At 41.4% G+C, this 17,602-nt stretch overlaps 1 protein-coding gene across 5 annotated transcripts in view; it reads right to left on the reverse strand.

Moving 5' to 3' along the window:
* Positions 1-418: 418 nt before the first annotated feature.
* RNF144B (ring finger protein 144B) overlaps positions 419-17,602 on the reverse strand; it is a 142,559-nt gene continuing 125,375 nt past the window's right edge. For all 5 annotated transcript variants that reach the window (XM_014572942.4, XM_006121824.5, XM_025183986.3 and 2 more), the window contains 4 exons: positions 15,467-15,671; positions 13,307-13,451; positions 10,829-10,918; positions 419-10,219 (listed from right to left, as the gene is read on the reverse strand). In XM_014572942.4, the coding sequence (XP_014428428.3) occupies positions 10,079-10,219; positions 10,829-10,918; positions 13,307-13,451; positions 15,467-15,671 (581 nt within the window). In that variant the 3' untranslated portion in view covers positions 419-10,078. The remainder of the gene's footprint in view (positions 10,220-10,828; positions 10,919-13,306; positions 13,452-15,466; positions 15,672-17,602) is intronic.

Here is a 17,602-nt window from a genome sequence, read left to right on the forward strand (position 1 = left end):
TTGATATGTTCTCTTCCCAACATAACCCCTGCAGTCCTATGCTCTGCTTGCATAGGGAATTCTTGCAGCATGGTCCCTACTTCTGTACACCAATGCATCCATGTACAGGTTAGGAAAGGAAACGTGTCTCTTTTGGTTATAGAGTTCATTGTATTAAAGTCCTACTGCTTTTTATAATTCTGTGGAGGACTCTGTGGTCATGCACATATTTTTGTTTAGTTTAATTTCTGTTAAAGAAGCCAAGATTCGAGAGCTACATCTGAGCCTGCCTCATTTATCCATAGTCCCTTATCCACATCCCCACCATGCCTATTAAATACCACAGATGTGCTTAAACTGTTGCCATAATTTTTTTTTACTGAATGTTCACAGAACCAGTTTTAAAAATACAGCTAAGAAAAACAAAGCGAGCCAAATGTCTGTTCACTATATCTTTAATGTTGCATTTTATGACATTAGAAGGAGATGGGGAAACAAAGAAGCCTCAGAGGCAGAAAATAAATATAGATTGTATGAACATATGCACAGAGCGCAGCAAATTGCATTTGTAAAACTTTTAAATGCTGAATCATAAACAAAATTTACAAAAGGATTTCTAATTTCTTTACACGTCAACCTTCTTTTAAACATAAAAAATAGTTTAGTGAATCTTACAAAGATCAAAGCCTTTTGCCCTTCACCAGGAGAAGGATGGTGAAGAAAGAACATTAATTGGAGGGGAGGGGCAACTTCAAACAGGTACCAAAAAACAATATCTAGTCATCTTAGGTGAAATTCAGTCAAGTGGCAGAAAGCCAGCAAAAGGCCAACACATCCTAAGGCTTCAGTGGAAGCTAAAGTTGGCCCTTTGCACAGGGGTGAATTTTATTCCTGATTTCTGAAACACAACGACTCCTCTCTAACATACAGTTTATCAAATACAATAATTCAGTGCCCCATTTCCTACCCTTATCCAACAGATTAAAGATGTTTTCATGTAAACAATGATGCATATGAAAATCAGGTGTTGTGCCTTATGTCCCAATATGAGACCTCACTCCTGCAAAGAGTTTTGCACAATTAGTTTTACTCATTGTGAACAGCCTCCATCAGTGATACTATTCACATTGGGTTAAACTAAGTACATGCATAAATCACTGTAGGATTGGGACACATGACTGGTATCAATTCACATTATTGGGAGAGCTACTCTCTCTTTATTTGTATATTCAATTACACATTTAAAATAAAATCTTTATTTATTTTTTTTTAAAGATACCTAATACTATATGGCATCTTGGGAACAATTCTCACAGTATAAATGCATGCTTAGTCATTGTGATGCTAATAACTGCTTTGGATGCTATGTTTTTTCTTGCTAATGGATTCCTTTAAAAATAGAATGCTTGAACAACTATTCACATTTCAAATTATTTACTCTGCTTATTCTTTTTCACAGCAAACAGGCCAGTAGTCCTCAATAGAATTCAAAGTTAAGTGCCTGAATATTTTGCTTTTAATTTTTGTTTTTTTTTCCCATAAGGAAGGGGCTAAGAGAGTTGCCTTCAGTTTTTACGCAGTATCCCCTACTGAGATCTCCTTAAAAACTACTGGCACTGCATGAGCCAACAATATCACCAACAGTTACGCTTTGTTGTCAAGAAAGTGAATTTATCTAACTATTGAATCCAGTGACGTTGGCTTGCTGCACACCGACGTTGGAGAATACAGCAAAACATATTCGCATGCTACTTTTTTTTTATTGACTGTTCCTAAAAATGTGTAGAGTCAGCTGTAGCACAATCCTGGAATTCAACTTTACTATTAAATGTACCCAAGTTAAAGACCATTTACACAGAAAATAAAAAAGTTTTCCCATGTTGGCCAATTACAATAAATGACTTACTGTATGATGTATGTACGAAATTATGATGAGTGTGTTTTTGGAATCAGACCTTTCGTTTGTGAGCATCATGAATAACTGAGCTCTATGCAGGGCCACCTTTGGGATGGAGGGGCAGTTGCTCTGAAGCCCAGCAATTTCAAAGGGCCTGGGACTCCAAGTTGCCATTACTGCTACAGCGTCTAGAGCCTGGGGGCCCTTTAAATCACTACCAGAGCCCTACACAGCATGGTCCAGATAGTACTGAGAGTTGAAGGGAGAGGGTAACCCCAACCCCTGCCCCTTCTGTCCAAGGTTCTGCCCCTTCTAGGGGCCCAGAGCTGCCTACCCACATTTCCCAGGGCCCAGCAAAGTCTGTTGCCAGCCCCAGTTCCATGCCATAACTCAGTAAATCTTTGAGGCTTCAGTTCAGCCATATATCCCTATTCAGTAAAGCACTTGAGCATGTGCCTAAGGGCATGTCTACACTAGGAAATTATTTCAAAGAAAGTTATTTCATTTCAAAATAATAACTTCCAAAATAACAATTCTGAAACAGTGCTATTCCTCGTGACAAGCAGGAGTTATTTCAAAATCACAAGGCCATTATTTTAAAATAATGGGCTTGGTAGTGTGGACAATCTTCTTGTTATCTCAAAATAAGGGATAACTCCCTAGTGTAGACCAGGACTTTATGATTTGCTGATCAGGCTCTAGAGTTACTTAAAAATTAGATGTATACTGATGTTTTCCAAAATCCTAGCAGCAAGTTTATCTATCCATCAGTATTTGGAATGGTATGAGAGTTGGCACTTCCAAGAGAGGTATTTTAATGTCTATCATGAGCTACTTTTAAAAATTATTATAAAACACCAAATTAAAGTATAGTATGGAGCTACTTGTGAATAATGTCACCCCTGTTTGTGTGACTGTATGCAGGATCAGATTTCAAATTCCTGTAAGTGTATCAGAACTCCAAATACATTTAGGCTGCGTCTAGACTGGCATGATTTTGCGCAAAAGTGGCTGCTTTTGTGCAAAATCTTGCCGCCTGTCTACACTGGCCGCGAGTATTTGCGCAAGAACACTGACTTTTTACTGTACAAAATCAGTGGTTCTTGCGCAAATACTTTGATGCTCCCACTCAGGGATAAGCCCTTTTGCACAAGTATTCTTGTGCAAGAGGGCCAGTGTAGACAGTAACGTTAATTTCTTGCACAAGAAAGCCAGATGGCTAAAATGGCCATCAGAGCTTTCTTGCACAAGAGAGCATCTACACTGGCACGGATGCTTTTGTGCAAAAGCAAATCTTTTGCACAAAGGCACATGCCAGTGTAGACGTGCTCTTGTGCAAATACTTTTAACAGAAAAACTTTTCCGTTAAAAGTATTTGCGCAAAATCATGCCAGTCTAGATGCAGCCCAAGCCTATGTCTATACTGCACTGCTCTTCCAGAAAAAGCTATACAAATTGTGAACCACTTCTTTTTTCAGACGAGGCTTTTCTGACATTTGGCTGTCTACACTGGGCCAAATGTCGGGAAAAAACCCATTTGCAGAACATCCTTTCTTCCTCATAAAACGAGGTTTACAGGGATGCCAAAAAAGCACGTCTGCTCTTCCGAAAACATTTTGGAAGAACAGACACATTCCCTGGATGCAGCATAGTTTTTCCGAGATACCTCTGCAGTGTAGACATAACTTTATAGGGATTGGAATCCTGGGATGGTCAGTAGTGAAATGTAATCATGTTTGGATGTATTTAACATGAATATCTATCTCGACTTTTTTTTTCCCCTCCATTATAATCCCCCAGGACTAAGACAAATGTCTCTTGTCTGAAACTCATAAGCATCAGGGGCTTCTATCCCTCATACCTCCACAAGAGCCATTAGTCTACACATTCCATTAGCAAATTTTAAGTATTAATGAGTCACAAAATAAACCAAGTTCAAAATTTCTAGCTTCAATGAGTACCTGAATTTAGAAAATCTCATTATAATATAGGATAAAATGCTAGAGGTTTTCATCCCCATGTAACTAAATTGCTCCACTTATTTTGTTTTAAAATATCTGGCCTCAAACAAAGTGTGAAAAAGTATCATCTTTAAAAGAATCTGCATAAAAAAGATAAGAGCAATGGAAAAGGAAGTAACTCAAGTGTAACAAAAGCAGTAAGCACTACAGGCACTCATCGATACCCAGATATGTCAGACAAATGTTGATTTTGTTATCACCACTTCTTTTTGACAATTGAGAGGTGAAACTGATCTTTGCTAATGTACATATTTTCACATAAAATAAAATGTCATTTAATATTCATTATAATGTAACTGTGTAAACATTATGTACAGTTTTAGATTTTCTTTTGACTTATTTTATATTATGTTACTGGACAAATAGCAGTATTGTAGGACTTAACATCTTGAAAGCACTGTACTAACATTAACTACTATTAATCCTTATCCCCTTCTCTGAGGTAAGTAAATAATGCACCATTAAAAATAATCCATTACTGCAGCATTGACTAAAGATCTTTTCAAGTTTATAGATACCTCAGAGAAGCAGTCATACCATAAACATGGAAATATTGACCATTTAATGGTGCTTATTGTAGGCAGGCATTAGCCTCATTTTATAATTGGGACCTGAGAGACATAAGGGCAGATTATCATCCGGTATATTTTGCATAGCTCCATTGACTGCATGAAACTATGAAAATTTACATCAGCTGAAGATAAAGCCCATTGAGGTTAATTTTCTGAAAGTGGCCTCTAATTTTTGGTACCATTCTTTAGAGGTCAACAGCCTAATTTCAGAGATGCTGAACACCCAAAATTTAAACACAGAACCTTTGAAATTAGGTACCTGGGCCAATGTTCACTCTGTTTCCCATCCATGTGTAGGAAAAGTTTTGTTATGTGCACAGAGGCATGTGTGGATGACACCACCAGGAGAAACACATGCTGCTGGCTGTGGGCACTCTGCTAATCAGCTAGGTAGCATTTGAATTCCTCCTAGGTGGCCGCCCAAGTGCTCAGTTTACAGAGAACACGAGCCAGGGCCTATGTTCTGAGGAGTGACAAATAATTTTAGCTGACCAACTACAGGGATGACTTCCCCAAGGCCACAAAACAAATCAGTGTTAGTGCTGGGATTGGAAAGGAGAAAAGTTCAGCCCATCAGTCCTAGGCTCAGTCTGCTAATCATTAATGCCTTGGAGTATGCTAGTCTCCGAGTAGTGTAGCTAGTCACTACAACATCAAAAGAATTGGGGGGAGGGGGCAGACAGTAGATAGACAGTAATCATAGAAGTAAATTCTGGCACAGTCTGACTCAAATGTGGTTCTGACATCCAAAACTCATTGAAAAAATCTGGAGTTTTAAGAGGGTGGGTGGCATTACAAAAAAAAAAAAAAAAAAAAAAATCAGAAGTAGGCCGAGTCCCAGGACTCTTTGGATCTTTGGCTGTACTGTTTTGCTTATACTGCATTTGCCACTTAGTGTACACTTGTTCATAAACAAACACTTAAAAACCTTCAATTTAAAGTTGTTTCTTTGGAATCCCAGAACAGACTCGCTGTGGCCACTTGATTATCTGAGCAGCAGTGGTGCAGAATAACCAAGCAACAGCTACACCAGGTAAAAGAGTCCTAATGCGACCAGTACTTAAGCATTCATGTAAAGTTAGCACATGTGTTAACATCATCAGTGCATAGGCCAGCTCTACACTAAGAGATAGTAGACCTAAGATAAGTAATATGCAACTCCAGCTATGTGAATAGCATCTGTGGCAACCCCACTGTGGGAGGTCAATGGGAGAAACTCTCTTATTGACTTCCTTACTCGGTGGAGTACTGGAGTCAACGGGTGCTCCCTCAGCAGTCGACTTAGCAGGTCCTTACTTCACCCATTAAATTGAACCCTAGGAGACAGAAGCTGCAGAGCTCTCTCTCTCAGGCTATGTCTATACTGCGTGGGTTTTTTGGCAGAAGATATGCAAATGGAGTGTTCATTTGCATATCTCATGCTCTCATTTGCAAATCCTCTTCCGAGCCTTTTTGCAGAAGAGGTTTTTGCAATAAAAAGCCCTGTGTAGATGAGACCATTTGTCGGGAAAAAAAACCTTTTGCGCAAGAGACCTTATTCCTCAAAAAATGAGGTTTATAAGCTCTTGCGCAAATGGTTTTTTTCTGATAAATGGTCCCATCTACATGAGGTTTTTGCAATAAAAAGCCCTTTCTGCAAAAAGGATTGGAAGAGGATATGCAAATTAGCATGATATATGCAAATTAGCACTTCATTTACATATCTTCTGCCAAAAAAACACGCAGTGTAGATGTAGCCTCAGTAAGTAGAGACAAACCCTTAAGCTGTGCAGCCTCACAGAAACTCTGCTTTCTCAAACCAAGATGGGTTGATGCAGCACCCTTTTTAAGGAAAACCAGGCTGGGAAGGTTCATAGTTTCAACTATAAAAATAGTTTTGAAATGCTGTTGATTAATTATCCAGTGATCTTTCTTGCTTGTGAAATAAACTATCATGATTCTAAAATAATGAACCTAAAGTAAAATTTATTCCATCAGCTGGTTTTTCAGTATTGTGGCCCTTCGGTATTTAAATTAACCAAATCTAGTACTCTGAATTAGCGTCATAAAGGAAATTAAGCTTTAGATTCTGAATCATTTTTTAAAATCTAATGTTTGTTAAACAACCAGAGATTGCCATTAAATGTAGGTCATTCTATAATACTGGAAAGGGACAAATTTGCATTCTGTTAATTTAATTCAGGAATACAATTACAGGCTGGACCTCGCCTCGCTGGTCTTGCACCCTTGTGACCTGACTGGTCCCGAAGGAGGGTATTTACCACCTAGGGAAGGTCCCTCCCCCTCGTGGCTGTGCTGCCATCGAGCTATGGCTGCTTCCTGCCCCCACTGCTGCCTCAGCCCCCACAGGCTCTCCCTGTGCCCACTGCTGCTGGAGTCAGAGTGCTGCACAGCCAGGGCAGAGCTCCACAATCGCCTGACTCCACAGCTGGAGCCAGAGCCGAGGGGTGGGGATGGAGCTCTGTGGCCCAGGCTGCCAATTGGGCTGGAGTTCCCCAGCTCCTGGAGCCAGAACGTGGCTGGAGCTCCACGGCAGGGGATGGGTCCAGAGCTCCCTGGTTGCCACTAGAACCAGGAAGTTCCACTGGGGCCAGAACTTCCCACCATAGCATCCATCCTTCCCCTCCCCCACACACACACTCTGGGATCCCAGCTGAGTCACCGGTGCCCCACACAGCCCTTCTGCCCCACCACCAGACCTCCCTGTTTTTGGGCTCTGTGGTCCAGGAACATCCGTGGCTCATGTCGGACCACAGATATTGCCAGACCAGGGAGTCATGGTTAAGGGAGGTACACCCTGTGCCAAAGCATATTGGGCAAAATTCTGCTCTTAGTTTCATCTGTATAATTCAGGGCAGAATTTGGCCCCTAGTTTGTAAGTGCAGTATTATTGACAAAGCTTTCAAAATTAAGAAAAGGAATTGCCTCATTTGTTAGGAAACACTGTCAGCGTATACAGGAAGGGAAGAATTGTCCCAACGCCACTGTGTGAACAATTGTTTGACCAGAATGAAAACATGCAAAATATGAAAAAAAACCCACCATAAGGTTTAATAGGCGAGAGATATTGAATATCACAGCATTGGTTGTGATTAAAAAGACTTTACAGCTCTCCAATTTATTCTTGGGAACTCGTTCAAGTGAGTTTCTCTACTAGAAGTTCTTGGATAAACTATAAATGACAGTGGTGCTGTAAAAGCGTAGGCAGAAAAAAATGTACTGTTTAATTTGTCATAAGTAACCTCTTCTCCCTGAACCACCACCATTACCGCTTCTAAAGAAAACACACACACACACACACACACACACACACAAAATACTCTCAGCTTAACATGAATCACATTGGCTTGCATTGTACTCTATATTTAGAATGTATTAACTATCTTCCTGCTTCATTTAGAAGCTCTGGATGGAGAATAAATAGTTACATCATCTACCTTCAGGTCATGATTGGTAACAAATTTATTCAACATTAATTTTTTTCCCCAAACAGAAGCAGACACTATTATTTGTCCCTGATATCATAATCTGTAGAGCAGACTTCCTTAAATAAGACATTTACCACGATTTCAGCAACCAGGAGGAAGAAGTTGAATGAAAAGGTCACATTTACAGCTGCCAAGAAGGCAAGGTTCCTGAGGCTTAGCCAAACAAAATAAAATTGACGTTCACTTTAGCTTTCTCTTTCAGGCCTGTGAGGGAGGGTAGGCTAGAGGACTGGGTGCCTAATATTATTTCTGACTTTGCATCACTGAGTTTTCCTTAATTCCAGCCCCTGTTGGTAAGGGATGTACTACAGACTGTAGTGCAAACTCACATAAGTCAAACATCAAATGCACAAACAGGAGCCCACAATACAAGTAAGCAATGGAGGTATAAACACCATGGATCAGAATTTTAGTTATTCTCACGCAAATCCAGATTGAAACCCATGAGCCTCAGAAGAGTTACTCTAAATTTATGTTGGCATAGCTGAGATCAGAATCACCCTGCTTGCAGTGAAGTACCAAATTAAATGACAGCTTTAAATCGTAAATTAAATTAATTTTTAATTTTAAATGAACTGCAAATAAATCATTAGGAACAGTGCTCTTTTACCCTTTTGGGGAATAGAAGGAATAAGTACCAATGATTACAGTTGCAATGATTCTAAAATAGATTCATTGGTGGTTGGCTTGGCCACATCTCTAACCTGTAAAGAGTAATTTTTACAAGGTTCTTGTGGCTACCCTGTATAACCTGTTAAAATGTTTAAAAATCCTCTGTTTATGTACACAAAATATTATGTACATATACACCACACATATACATGCATGCTTTATATTTGGTATACTGCATATTCTATGAGAGAATATGGCCTTCGCTAAAACATTATATTAATTTCCACAAGTTTACATTATCCACGGTACCCACAAAAGGCAGAGGGAAATGGAGCCACAAGTAGGTAGAGCCCAAGAATGTAGCAGCCATATATATATATATATATATATATATATATATATATATATATATATATATATATGGTTTATATATATATAAACCTAACATTTCAAGGAAAATGTGTCATAATTGACTTGTAACATCACTTTTTCAAACAGCAAATACAAGAAAGTGATTGCCATTGAGGCATTGGAAAATGAGTTATTCTTTCCTATAAAGGGGAAAAAAACTTTTATTGATTGCTATTGCTTCCACTGAGATCAGTCATAAAAATACCATTGACAATCAACAGCATCTACTTTGGCCCAATTATTCATAGTTATGAATATCCAATTAAGATCAGAGTCTGCAATAGCTATATGCCGGATTTTATATTTGTACTGTGAGATGTACATGGTATTTTCACAGCTCTTAGAAAATATGCCTAAATATAATCTAAACATAGTTTATAGTATAGATCAGTAATGATGTACTCCAAAATGTAATGATGTACAAAAATTAAATGGTGTGGTATGAATGTGTGTTCACTGAAGTATAAGCCACACAATGATTTAATTACAATTTGATAATTACCAGAATCCATTCTTGGTAAATAGCCTCCTCATTCTCTCTCTGGTATTCTCCTTCCCCATATTACCTCTTTAACACAAAATGCTGAGGCCTATGTTGAAAGGAAGTTACTTAAATGTATGTATGTTATTTTAATCAATCACAAGCCAGCAGATAATAGCATTACATTTCTTCTTTTACTTTATAATTAGCAGAATACCAAGAAGTGGGTTTGTTCATTGACCTGTATTCCCTCTGTGGGCTGCACGACTGGCTCTGTGGAAGCAAAACAACCACAATGCAGGATAAAAACATGGCCAAGTTCTGTAAGATCCCTCTTTCAACAAGAGTCTAACAGTTTTAAAGGTGGATCATATCTGTGGTTGAATTACTTGACTGTGACCTTTTTAAAATTCAAAGTACACACACTACAATCCCCCAGTCAATTCCTGCACTGTCACTTGCAAGCAATCTATTGGCCTGAAAACAATAGGCACTTATTCCCAAAGATGGCAAGGAGAAGGAGAATTATTTGCTAGGTATGGCACCAAATCCCCATCTTTGTGCTCTCTCACATACATTACTATATAAACGGAGGCAGAAACAGACAGACACGGATTTTAAGTTGTCGGTGGGTCATGCTTTTTCTTTTTCCCCCTGCAGGATTTGCAGACACAGCAGATGATGCATGGTGATGCCACAAGAAGCAAGGGAGAAGTCACTAGTGCTAGGATACCCAGCCCCACCAGGATCCCCACAACCTGCAAAGTTTAAAGGGAGAGAAAAAAAACATTTTAACAAATAGGAAGATAAAGTGGGTGTGTGTGTCTGTGTATATGTGTGTGCGCGCTCACACATGTGACAATTAAGTGAAAGGTGAAATTGCCTTTCTCTTAGGCTACATCTACACTGGCATGATTTTCCGAAAATGCTTTTAACGGAAAAGTTTTCCGTTAAAAGCATTTTCGGAAAAGCACGTCTAGATTGGCAGGATGCTTTTCCGCAAAAGCACTTTTTGCGGAAAAGCGTCCATGGCCAATCTAGACGCAGTTTTCCGCAAAAAAGCCTGATCGCCATCTTCGCAATCGGAGCTTTTTTGCGGAAAACAATACTGTGCTGTTTACACTGGCCCTCTTGCGCAAATGATTTGCACAAGAGGGCTTTTGCCCGAACGGGAGCAGCACAGTATTTCCGCAAGAACACTGACGATCTTACATGAGATCGTCAGTGTTCTTGCAGAAATTCAAACGGCCAGTGTAGACAACTGGCAAGTTTTTCCGCAAAAGCAGATGATTTTGCGGAAAAACTTGCCAGTCTAGACACAGCCTTAATGTTTGTCTTTGCTCTGTTTGAGCTGGTTATCAGCATACCTGTGTTCTGTTCCACATTACTGAGGCTCGAGAATGGCCTAGTTTGTTTCTGCAGGGGCCTTTGTCATAATGTCTTAAGAAGATATCATTCTGAAAGATAAAAGAAAGACTACACTGAGCAGGTCACGTTAATGTGGAGAGATGCACAGGATAGGACCGGAAATATCCTGTTACTCAAAGTGCAGTAAAATTAACTGCTTCTGGCAGACAAGTTCACCTGCCTGTTACTTACTTTGATAAATTAAATGGAAAACTTTAGATCTCTAAAACACACCATCTAAGATATTCCATATCCTTAATATTTATCTTCTGTACTTCTAACATTTCTCTGTTTGCTAGTCAGTTCTTCCAGGGGCTTAATAGACTGCTCTTTAAAATGGAAAGTCCCTGCTTTCCTTTTCTCCCCCCTCAGTTGAGGTAATAACTTTACCTCAACAAGACCACAGACATTCAATTTCCATACATTAGGCATCCGGTGGTCCAGCATTCCTGCTAGTCCGGCATCAACTGGAACCCGGAAGTGCTCCAGCCAGCCAGACAATTGGAGCTCCTGTGAACCCCATGTGTGCTCATGGGCTGGGAAAGGGAAGTGGAGGAGAGGGGAAGGGGATTATTCCCGTGACGGGTCTACCGGGATCCACACTGCGTTTGGCCGGGGAGTGGGATCTTCAGGGAATGACGCGCTGAGGGGCGAACCTTCCACTGTTTTGCCGGGAGGCGGGGGGAAGCACTGCGCAGCTGCCTGCTACAGGCCAGCTGGGGCTGCAAGCGGCGGCTGAGGAGAGGGAGCGAGGCAAGGGGCAGTGCTGCGGGACCAACCCAGCAGCACCCCAGCTGCTCTGCCCTGCCACTTCCCCAAGTCCGCCACTTGCAGGCAGGTGGCAAACGGCTGCAGTGGACTTGGGGAAGCGGCAGAGCAGAGCAGCTGGGGTGCTGCCGGGTTGGTCCTACAGCGCCGCTCAGGTGAGGGGCGATACTGTGGGACCAACCCGGCAGCACCCCAGCTGCTCTGCTCTGCTCTGCCGCTTCCCCAAGTCCACCACTGCAGCTTACAGCCCCAACTAGCCTGTCGCCAGCGGCTGCGCGGGGCTTTCCCCGCCTCTCTGAAAAATGTCAGAGGGTTCGCCCCTCGCCACGCTGTTCCCCGCCGACCCCGGTCGCAGTGCGAGTCCCAGCAGACCCATCACAGCCCCCCGCCGGAGTACCTCCTGATACTCCTGCATATCCGATAATCCAGCACCCTCTGGGTCCCAACGGTGCCGGATTATTGGAAGTCTATTGTATATTGTAACTATGCAATGACTACACCTTGTCAAAGAAGTCACTTTATTGGCTTATCTTTGACTCATTAAAACCAGCTAACCACCATCACAGCTTCACGCTTTTAGACTCTAATAGAAACTTGAGACCTCTCCAATTTTTCATAGTTTACACCAGGATGGAGGACTGTATGCACTCAAGAAAAATTTGGAAAAAAAAAACCCAGCACCCATAAACAGCCTGGACAGAAAGTTGAGCACGCCCTGTTTATCATATAGAGAAAAGAAAAGGAGGAGGAAGTTTCATCATTGCCAAACTATTCCAGAAATCCATTTACATTTATTTTATCTCAAATGCTGGTACAAAAAGTACTTTTCGTCACCTCCCACCAGTATTACTATTGACAGTGCCAAACACTGATGTTATCATTGTGCACCAGCATGTCCTTCGTTTTCAACCTAATCCTGTCAGGAATTCAAAGTCACTGCAAGTTGAGAATATTTGATGTTTTGCTGGCAATGCTTGGCAACTTGCAGATTGGGGCACTTTTCATTATGACTGTGTTCCCCAAGTTCAGATTTCCTGTTCTCCCCTCCACTTGAACTCTTCTTTGTACCCCTAATGAAATGTGAACATGGAAATACTTTCATCCTCACATTTACTAACTGGATCATTCTTTTCTGCTGATACAGCAGTAGAGACAAACTGTGGAGCAGAGACTAACTATGGAGCTTTAAATAAGCTCTGAATTGACCCCAATTTGAAACTGTAGCCTTTATCTGTTGCCACACCGTATTTGAACATTTTTTTGACAGATTGGCATCCAATGTCTTGTGGGGAGAGGGAAGGAAAGGAAAAAAAACTAAATTTGCTGTCCTTAACTCCCAAAACCTCTACCTTTAGCTGCAGTATTAGACAATCCATCTTCCCCCAAGAACACTACCAGTGTACAAAGTTATTTGGCTACAATCCCTCTACATTTAGGAAAAGAAAGAAATCTCTTTGAAGCTCATTGGATGCAAAAGAAATTGTTACATTTTGGCCACCATGAGGATCCGTTTAAATATAAAGATATTCAGTCAAGGAAAGAGCCTTATATTTTAACTTTAGCATAAAGGGACAGTACTAGAACATACTGATTCTTGTTATGACATATGGAACTTATCCTCCCAAACCTTAACTAGACTTACTCTAAAGCCTTCATGACATGGCACTTACATCCAAGTTCTGCAGGCAGTACCAGCAAAATGTGTGTTTGCAGTTCTTACACATCATTTGAGCACAGCCTTCATTGCGTTCAATATAGATCCGGCACACTGGGCACTGTTTGATTGGAGCCTCTGGGTCAGTCCTGGTAAGTGTTCTAGAAGGGTAAGGAAATATATTAAAAGATGAAATTTCAGCTTTCACCCAGCTCTGTGGTCTGGCATGCTCCATAAGTTTCCAGGTGTTAGCTTCTTAATGTACTGGAAGTGTAAAATCTGGTTTTCAGTGGAATGCATTAAAACATACACCAAGAGGAGCCAGAGGGAGGGGAGGAAGCATATTTCAGCAGAGAGAGAAATTAAATTCTGTCTCACAAAGTTGTCATAATTATAAAGTAAACGCCCATAACAGTCCTGCATATAACATGAAAAGAATAACATGGAAAAGAATGTCTGTAGTTTGTAAAGATGACTGTTCTGTGTAACTCAAAGTACTGGTCTTGCTTCTGCAGGCCCGTTTTAACTTGAAGCAAAGTCAAAGATCCAGCTTACAGATTAAAAAATAATATGTAGCTCTCATAAGCAGTTCTTGTTTGATCACACACCCACCTGCCCACTAAGCAGAAGGTTTAGGGTTTTTTTCTTTCAGCTCTTGCAAAAATATTCACAGTGGTGGAAACTCGACTGCAGCAGAGAGTGTAAAGACTACACTGTGCATGCCGCTGAATACCATTATTTATGTGAGCACAAGTTAGTCAGAGACCTGGTATAAAGTAAACCCAAGAGTACTTACAGAATTCAGAGTCATACAGCCATTTCCAAAATTCTGTAGCCTCACTAGAAAGCTGCATTAGAGCCATACCTGGTGCAATCATTTATATCTGTGCAAAGTGAGTGTAAATGGCTGCCAAATCAGTATTCCGCTCACCAGTGGGAAAATTTTATACCTACTTTGCACAAGAGTTAGGCCTGGGCTATGTATAGTTTTTAAATCAGTTCACCTATTTTGATTGGGGAAAATACCAAAATAGTTACATTACTGTAACACCTAGTATAGACACCGTTATGCTGTTATAAAGATGCCTTGTGATAGGATAGCTTATTCCCTTTGTGGTGGGGTGTTCATGCCAACACTTGCCCTGAAGTGCTTGATGTAGGTTAAGAAGGGGGCCAATTAACCAGATGGGCCATGGCAGAGGGGAATCAGATGGCTTAAGTCTGAACTGATTGAATAATAAGGGAGACCAGCTGAGGAGGAATGAGCTAGTGTGGGTTTTATAGAGGCAGGAAGATGGTACACGAGAAAGGGAACTAGGTTACACCCAGGGAAGTGTGTTTGGAGAATCCAAGTAGCCTGTGGTTACTACTGAGGAGGAGGGAGTTTTGGGATTGGCAAGACCAGAGAAAGGGGGCAGCCAGAAGGCTAAGAAAGGCTCTGGGAAGAAGCAGTAAGGTCTGAAATGGAAGAAACCTTAGCTACTGATTAGAAGGTCCCTGAGGTGGAACCTGGAGTAAAGGCAGAGTCCAGGTTCCCCTACCAGCCATGGGGGAAGTGGCACTGGCTAGGCAGTGAATGTGCCAATTTGTAAGAACATCCTTTGATACCCAGAAGGAGAGGATGGGTGTGATTTGCCTGAAGGACTAAGCCATGAACACAAAGCATCTTGCTCAGAGAGCTAGGAAGGGAGGGTAAATGTGCAGTGAGAAGGAGGCATTGAACCTAGAATCAGATAATCCTTTGCATAATCAGGATTCACTAGTGGTGATTGATGCTGTGACACCCTTCCCTAACGAAAAAGTGTATTAGTATGAATCACCTTTATATTGCTAGACTGCAACTTCATGCACGCTAGGGAGGCTGCATCATCTTAACTAGAGTGATACAGATAAAGCAGTATAACTTGTGCGTGTGGACGAAGCTTGAAAGGCATGCACAAAGGTGCAAAGCACTGGATAATCCACACTGGGCCAATGGAGTTCCCAAAGCCATAGCTAGAGCTCCTTAGTGCAAAGGCACGTGAACTATATTTCAAAACACAACTGCTGTAATGCATAGAAGTAAGTCTAAAACATGGAGAAGGCAGCCACATACAGAAGAAGTGGCACTGGAGACCCATGTTGTACCAGTAGGAAAGCTGACAGAAGGCACAGCCTAGCTTAGTTCTGCTCTTACCCCTGCTCAGTTGGTATTACAATTGGTTGGTTCTCCTGGCACAAGCGCTCTGGGTGCCATGCTTCTTTGCAGGCTGAGCAAAATTTCAGGTTACAAGCTGGGCATTCTACAGGCACTGGTTGTCCCGAGTCACTCAGTTTGATGTGGCACATGGTCTGGCAGTCAGTAGCAGGGCACCAGGTTCTGCATGGGTCCAAATGGACTTCTGAAAGGTAAATATGGGAACAAAACTGTTTAAATCTGCATTCATTGTATACTCCTCTTTTCATGCCTATTTCTGTTTCTCTAGTCACACAAGGCCTGATGCAATGCCCACTTAAGTCTTTAAAGGATTTTGAATTGCTAAGATGATGGTCATTGTGCAAAGAGTGTTGCATTGGACACATAATTAAGATAAGAATGTCAGACAGTCACACAAACTTAAGTCTTTTGCCATGAGAAGTTAGTCTCCCCATCTCTCTGTCTAGAAGACAATGCATATATCTGCCTAGAACAATGTTTGCCTCTGAGCTATTACAGGCCCAGCTTCATAGATGACTTACATATTTAAAGTACTCTCTGGAAAATCAAATTATATGGAAGACTGTTCTTCCGTAAGGGCTAGAATGATAACCCTTCAAAAAATAAATACTTAACTATAGTGTACTGCTGTGATTCTAAATTTAAACTGCTTGTTATCCATGTCTTTGAAGTCACAAGCAACTGGACTGAATTACAAAAAAATAGGAATAAATACAGCTAGCTAATAGGTGTGTTGAGAGTGGGATATTTTTATATAATGTCAATATAAATACATACCTAATATCCCTCTAAAAATATAAGCAATTCTGATCTTGCACTTAAGAGGAGTACCTCCACTGAAGTCCAAGTCACTTCTCTGGGCCTCATTTCCTGCCCCACCCCCACACTCCGCTATATATAAACTAAGAATAGTGATACTTACTCTCCTCCCTAAGAGGTCATCACTAAAAAAAAAACATTGGTCACTTGTTGCCAAACAATAGCTTCTGTGAAACTTCCATTATCACACGAGCATTGATGTGGTATCTTATACATACTATCATTTGGTAATGAGTGACAAATATTTACTTTTGCTACTCTGCCCGTTGACTCCAGAAATGTCAATGAAACCCCAGCTAAAACAGGATCATGCTGACAATTTCACACAGTGATATATTTGATTTCACTGCTTTCAGAGGCAAACTGGAGCAACCCAGGCTGTAAATCACCAAAATGTGTGCAAAACGTCTATTAGGAGCGGGGTGCAACTGCCAGTCACCTGTGACTCCTATTCCAATGGGAGCCTCTCACATAACCACAATGATGGGATGTGGATGGCCCAGAAATGGGTATGATTTGCCCAGTTGTGTGATGTCATTCAGTGCATTGCAAGCAAAGCCTCTGCTGGTAGGACTCCAGTGAATTCCACCTGGTAGAATCCTTAGTCAGGCACAGTAACTGAGAGCTTGATCTTATTCAGTGAAATTAATTTGAATCTCGGATATTCAGAGCCTAAAAAAGTGAAACTAGTCAAGTGCTCAATCTGAAATGCTGGGGTAGAACCTTCTATAAACTGGGGGAGGGGGAGAGATTTCAAAATTCAAACCTAGATTTGAATCTCCCACACAGCTTCCATCTTCCTAATGAGTCAAACGAGAGCGTTATGTCTCAACACTCTGAAGTTTGGAGTGATTCAGCTTGGAACTGAATTTTACAACTGGTGCCCATCCCAAGTGGACACAACGATTTTTGTCTCCTCTGTTCTTTTTTTTAAACAATAAATAACGTTGCCATGAAAGCTGAATCACTGGAGTCCCAATCCCACTGGAGGTTGAGCACACTCAGCCAGGGGTGGACTGGCCCAGTGGGATAACAGGAATTTCCCGGTGGGCCATCCTCTGAAGGGCCGAAGGGCCAGCTGGACGGGGCGCTGCAGCCCCGTGCTTTAAATTCCCCAGCGCTGACCATGTACAGGGCACGGTGGGGCTGAGGAAGCGCATGCGTGGCGTGCTCAAATGCCGCGCAACAGCTGAGAGGGGAGACGCCCAGGTGTGGCATGACGTCACGGCCTGGGATTTTTAAAACCGCCCTGCCCAGAGTTTAAAAACACAGCCCAGCTCCAGGCCCGACAAGTGG

Source organism: Pelodiscus sinensis, chromosome 2 (genome assembly GCF_052426305.1).
Source record: "Pelodiscus sinensis isolate ZL-2025 chromosome 2, ASM5242630v1, whole genome shotgun sequence".
Classification (NCBI taxonomy): domain Eukaryota; kingdom Metazoa; phylum Chordata; order Testudines; family Trionychidae; genus Pelodiscus; species Pelodiscus sinensis.